At 31.0% G+C, this 5,968-nt stretch overlaps 1 protein-coding gene across 1 annotated transcript; it reads left to right on the top strand.

Moving 5' to 3' along the window:
• The first annotated feature begins 3,731 nt into the window (after positions 1–3,731).
• On the top strand, positions 3,732–4,724 carry LOC146946479 (uncharacterized). The gene is made up of 2 exons (XM_085748902.1): positions 3,732–4,531; positions 4,616–4,724. Exons 1-2 carry the CDS (start codon positions 3,732–3,734, stop codon positions 4,722–4,724), a joined length of 909 nt encoding a protein of 302 aa, XP_085605028.1.
• The last annotated feature ends 1,244 nt before the right edge of the window (positions 4,725–5,968 follow it).

Genomic DNA, 5,968 nt, shown 5'->3' with positions numbered 1-5,968 from the left:
TAACTTTTTAAAGTTATATGCACCGTTTGTGCAAAATGTCAAAACTATTTCTTTACTTTGGAAAAATTTAGCAAACCCCAAAGAAAAGACAAAAGTTATAACTACAAAAATTATAACTAGAAATGAGATTATTCAATTAATTTCTGAAAATCTTATAAACCTAAAGAGTATTTGGGAGGAAGGAAAATTCTTTTTAAATCTTGAAGAAATAGAACAAAAACTTGATACTGTATGTTCAGAAAATCCTTTGGATAATCTGAAAAATACAAATCATGAACTTGTTACAATTAAATTAAGAGATCCCAATAAGGAGATTAATGTAAGATATAAAATGCCTTATTCAGTACAAGATAAATTAGAATTTCAAAAAGATATAAAAGAACTTCAAGAAAAGAAGTTAATTACTCCATCTGCAAGTCCACATTCAGCACCCGCTTTTTATGTGACAAATCACAATGAAATAAAAAGAGGAAAAGCTAGAATGGTGATAAATTATAAGAAACTCAATGATGCTACAATCGGAGATTCTTATAAATTACCAAGAAAGGATTATATTTTGCAAAAAATAAAAGGATGTGATTGGTTTTCATCTTTTGATGCAAAATCAGGATACTATCAAATCAGACTTTCAAAAGGAACTAAGCCTTTAACAGCTTTTTCATGTCCACAAGGTCATTACCAATGGAATGTCCTTCCATTTGGACTAAAACAAGCACCATCTATATACCAAAGATTTATGGATAATGCTCTTAGAGGATTAGAACATATATGTTTGGCATATATTGATGATATTTTAGTTTTTACAAAAGGAACTAAAGAACAACATCTTAAGGATGTAGAAATTGTTTTAAACAGAATTTCAGAAAAGGGAATTGTTATTTCAAAAAAGAAATCACAATTAGTCAAAAAAGAAATCGAGTATTTAGGCCTTATTTTTAAAGAAAATGGCACTCTCGATTTATCTCCACATGTTCAGGAAAAGATTCAAGCTTTCCCTGATGAATTGAAAGATCGAAAACAAATTCAAAGATTTTTAGGATGTTTGAATTATATTGCCAATGAAGGATTTTTCAAAAATTTGGCAACTGAAAGAAAGATTTTACAGAAAAAGATATCTGAAAAGGTTCCATGGTCATGGACTGAACAAGATACTCTAACTGTAAAAACTATTAAAAGAAAAATTAAAGTTTTACCCAGCTTATACAATCCAACAGAAAATGATTTTTTAATTGTTGAGATTGATGCTGATAAAACAACCTGGGCAGGTTGTATGAGAGCTCTACCTAATGGTAAAGCGATACTAAATCTTGATGATTCGGGAAACTATGTTGGTGATGTAACCCATCAACAAGGAATGAAAGATACTGGAGCAACCCAGTACGCTAAGTCTAGTAGCTCGAAAGAGAAATTGGACAAACTATCTGATTCATCAGAAAAATTAGTATCAAAAGATACTAAGATTGATTATTCTTATGAAAATATTAAAAATAAGATAAAAGATGAAGATCTTTTACTTTGTAAATATGTTTCAGGATCATTTACAGATACCGAAACGAGGTATCCAATTCATGAATTAGAAACATTAAGTTGTGTTAAAGTTTTAACAAAATGGCAAATGGAATTAATTCCAACTAGATTTTTATTAAGAACAGATTCCAAATACGTAACCGGATTTTGGAAATATGACCTTCGTGTCAATTATAAATATGGAAGACTTGTAAGATGGCAGATGAAACTCCAGCCATTTCACCCATATATTGAATATATAAAATCTGAAAAGAATTGTTTTGCAGATGCATTGACAAGAAAATGGAAGCAGCTATAAAGACGCTACAGAATTCTCTCAGACAAAAACAGGAGCAAATTGCCTCTGCAAAAAATCGTCTAGAAACTCTTCTTTCTGAAGAGGGGGAGATGATATTAACAATTCAAAACCTTGAAAAACTTTGTAAAAAAGAAACATCAACAGCTTCAGAATCTAAAAATAGTGAAAACTGGGATCTGCTTGGTCAAGATTCTGGAAAATTCAACTACTATGTAAAATACTCAGCCCCAAAAGAGTCAAACACCCCAATTGAGTCGATAGAACCAAGAGGATGGAAATCTTCAACAACCCCAACAACTGTCCTTGCAGATTTACCAAAAACATCTTGGGCTGATAAAGTCGAAGAAGATGAAAGAAAAAATGGAAAAGAAAAAGGATCCATAGATCAACAAACAAGCCAAAAGATTGACAGTCAACTTGGAGGCAAAAAGAAAGCTTATGTGATTTTTGATGGACCTATGAAAGGTATCTACCAAAACTGGGAAACCACAAAGTTACATACAAATGGCAAAAATGTCAGATACAAAGGTTATGAGACCTTTGAAGAAGCAAAGACAGCTTACAACGCTGTTTACAAGGAAGTTACAACAGCAAGCAATATAGTCCAGCCATCAAAAATGGAGATTAAGAAGAAAATATCTGTAGATAGAATTATCTATGGAGAAAGTAAATTTGTTAAAGAAGTCACCATTGGAGACTACTACAAAAACTGGAGATGGTTAACCAACTACTCAGAAGAACTAAAAACAGAATGTTTTTATCCTAGCAACAACGGGATAGAAGTAAAGGCCGTAACAGTCCCAGGCGTAAGCAAGGAATTAGTCAGATCATTCTATGATTGTGGAATGATTAAAACAATATATCTTCAAGAAGATGCAGGAAGAAAAATTCATGAACTAGAACTTCTTCCAAAAGATATAGGCGAAATCGCTTATAAATTCAACAATAGCTTCGCAAAAGGTAAAGAGTTCTTTTTATCTTTTACTTCAACTTATCCATGGTTTGAAGACGATGAAGTTATTAAAGCCAGACACTTAATCAAGATTGGCATTTCAAATCATTCATATCCAACAAATGATGGAAGAGATGTAGATCCAAGACCAGAATGTTTTCTGTATCAAATGGAAAAATTCTATGATACTCTTATTAGATTTGGATCAAAATTACCTAACTTCAGGGTAATCACTGCAAAAGAAAGTTTTCTAGTCTACAGCGACTCAAGAAAACAAGCAAGAGAAGATCACCTTCAGCAAATTCTAAAGTTCGAAGAAAACTTTAGTGGGCTTGAAACAGACTTGGGCCGTCTACCCGACCCAATCCAACAGGAGTGCTGCCGACACTTTCAAAAATACAAAGGACACCAATGCAAGTGGTGTGCAAAAGACATGAATAACGTGGCAGACAAGGAATCGCTGTATGATAGTGACGTTTCACCAAACAACGAAGAAAATGTAGAAAATTAGTGGGCATGGGACCCATTTAGAGATAAGCCTTATCTCTAAGGCAATTATGTAATATAATTTTCTTTGTCGTTTTCTTCTTTCTGTCATGTCATTTCTTTTCCGTGTGCTGTAAAGGAAAGAGACGTTGTGCCAACTATGAAGGCCAACTTGTAAGTCTCTCATCCTATAAATAAGGGCCTCGAAGCTCATTTGTATTCACCATGAATTGAAGCAATATAAGTTATATCAGTTTGATATGAGCTTGCCTCTTAGTTTTAAGAACTAGTGGTCCTATAGTGGTAAAACACTATAGCTGAGAATTCTTGAGGTAATACTCTGGAGGAATTCGCCTTGAGTTGGGATAAACTCAATACAAGCAGAAAAAACTGCTGAAGAAGATCAGATTGCTGAAGCAAAACCAACCCACATTTCTGAAGAAATCAGGTATGAATTTATTATAAAACATGTCTGAAGTTTCATATTTTGAAGGAACATCTAGTTATTATGCTGATAGCATAATAGATAATAAAATTGAAGAAGCAGATTTATCTTTAACTGCTGAAGAAAATTTTAAAAGAAAGTTTAGTAAACTTAAAGAATTTTTATCAAGAAAAAATATTCTAAAATTTGGAATAATGGTAGGAGAGGAAGCAATTCCAATTGAAACAACTAATGGAAAAATAGTTATATCAACTATAGATAAACAACAAATCGATAGAAGACTTGAAAAATTTTCTGAAAATGAAAGAAGAAAGATTGGTTATATTCATATATCAACCATTCAAATTCTAATCAAAAGTACCTTCATGAAAGGTATTGATTCACCTTTAAAAATAGCTCTAGAAGATTCTAGAATTAAAAACAAGAAACAAGCTGTAATTGCAAAAGGAAAATGTAATCTAAAATACGGAAAGATAAAATTTGATATAAATTTACAAATGAGATTATCCCTGAAAGATATAGATCTAAATAAATCTATAGTTTTTCATTATAAATTAGAAGACTCAACATTTATGAAAGAAGGTAATCATCCTTTTACAATTTACTACAGAATTAATTATGCTTTGAGTAATTCACATCATAGCATAGAATTCATAGGAAAAGATACAATTCATATTGATGAATTATTTACACCATTAATTACTCTGGAAACACCAATATTTAAAAATATCACAAGAAATAGTTTTTCTTTGATAGAAGCGGAAAAGAATATGTTTGAAGAAACAGAAAAACCGTTGTTTAGAAGCCAAAGTCTTCGAATAACATCACCAAACAGAGATCAAAAAGATTTTAGCAAATCATTAAGTTCTCGAACTATATTTGAAGATCATGCTTCATCCTCATTCGAACCACCTAGAAAGGATTTCGAGATTAAGGAAGAAAGTGAGCTGAAAAAGCTACAAGACTCTATAAAAACTTTATCGATACAGGTTAATAAAATTAATCAAAAACTATAAAAGTTAAAATGCCTGGTTTAACATTAAAAGAAGAATTAAGGTTATTTAAAACTAGATTACAACACTTAGTAAGTGATATAGAATGGTATTATGATCTAATAACATTCAAACAAATAATGTATAAAGCTCAATCTTTAATGAAAACACATATAGATCTAATTGAAGATCTAGAAAATGAAATTGAAGAAAATTCCGTCAACAACTCTATCCAAAGAATAGAAATTCAAAGGAAAAGAGCAAAAATACTTCTACAACCTTTTCAAGGTTTAGATAACATCGAGAAACTTCTAAAAGAAGCTCGAGAAAAATCCGCTGAAAACCCCACTTCAAATCTGGTATCAGAGCCAGGAACACAATCGTAAAGAGATAAAAATGAAAACAATAATAAAAAAGAAATTAAAATTATTTTTTTTAAAACAAAAGCTTTTTAAAATCGTTTTTCCAAATAACCAATTTAAAAAAGACATCCACGTGGCACTCTCCCATTAAGCCACATAAGCGACTTTTTCAAAAAAGTCACGAAAGTAACTTCACCATAGAAGCCCCCTTTAATGTTAGTGTTATGATGTGGGAGACTTTTCCATATTGGCCTCTTGAAGAATTTGCGTGGTTTCATTCTCAATTTTATAACATTTATTTATATTTAGATTTAGATTAGATAATAAGGATTAGTTTGCATGGATTTATGATATTCAACTCCAGTGTGGTCAAAGACACACTTGAAGATTATGGTTAATGACGTTGAACACCGTAATTAAATTGTTTAGTAGATTATTAATGAGTAACAACTTTTTATATTCATTGGCTATTTGCTTATCTTAGTTGACCACAATTTTTATTAGTTTTTTTCCTTCCAAAAAAATAAATAATATGAGAAAGGGTTTAATATATTTTTAGACCGATGTTTTAGTCTTTGATATTAAGTCAATTCATGTATACCACCAATAATACAATTTTTGAACTATTTTGGAGTTTGGACCAATAAGAGTATCCGGAGACCTTCAACATATAGTTTTTAAACAGAGAAATGATATTTTGACAACCACTTTTTGACAACTTTTGGACAACTTTCTCTCTCATACTCACATGATGTTGTTATTCTCTCTCTTCCTTTTTCTCTCTCCATTGTTTTTGACCAATAAGAAGTAAGAAAAACAAGGTTGTCAACAAAGTTGTCATCAAATGGATGTCAAAATATCATTACTCTTTTAAACAGGTCATGTGTATAGATTACTCTTTTATAA

Source organism: Medicago sativa, chromosome 2 (genome assembly GCF_051527215.1).
Source record: "Medicago sativa cultivar Bolivia chromosome 2, Bolivia_mono, whole genome shotgun sequence".
Lineage (NCBI taxonomy): Eukaryota > Viridiplantae > Streptophyta > Magnoliopsida > Fabales > Fabaceae > Medicago > Medicago sativa.
Note: the sequence above shows the minus strand (reverse complement) of the source record. Positions and strands in the feature narration are given on the sequence as shown.

Bases quoted from the DNA above. Each gene is read 5' to 3' on its own strand.
- LOC146946479 (XM_085748902.1), top strand. From the start codon at position 3,732: ATGTCTGAAGTTTCATATTTTGAAGGAACATCTAGTTATTATGCTGAT. The intron at 4,532-4,615 runs ATCACCAAACAG...ATCCTCATTCGA, and splicing joins AGCCAAAGTCTTCGAATAAC to ACCACCTAGAAAGGATTTCG.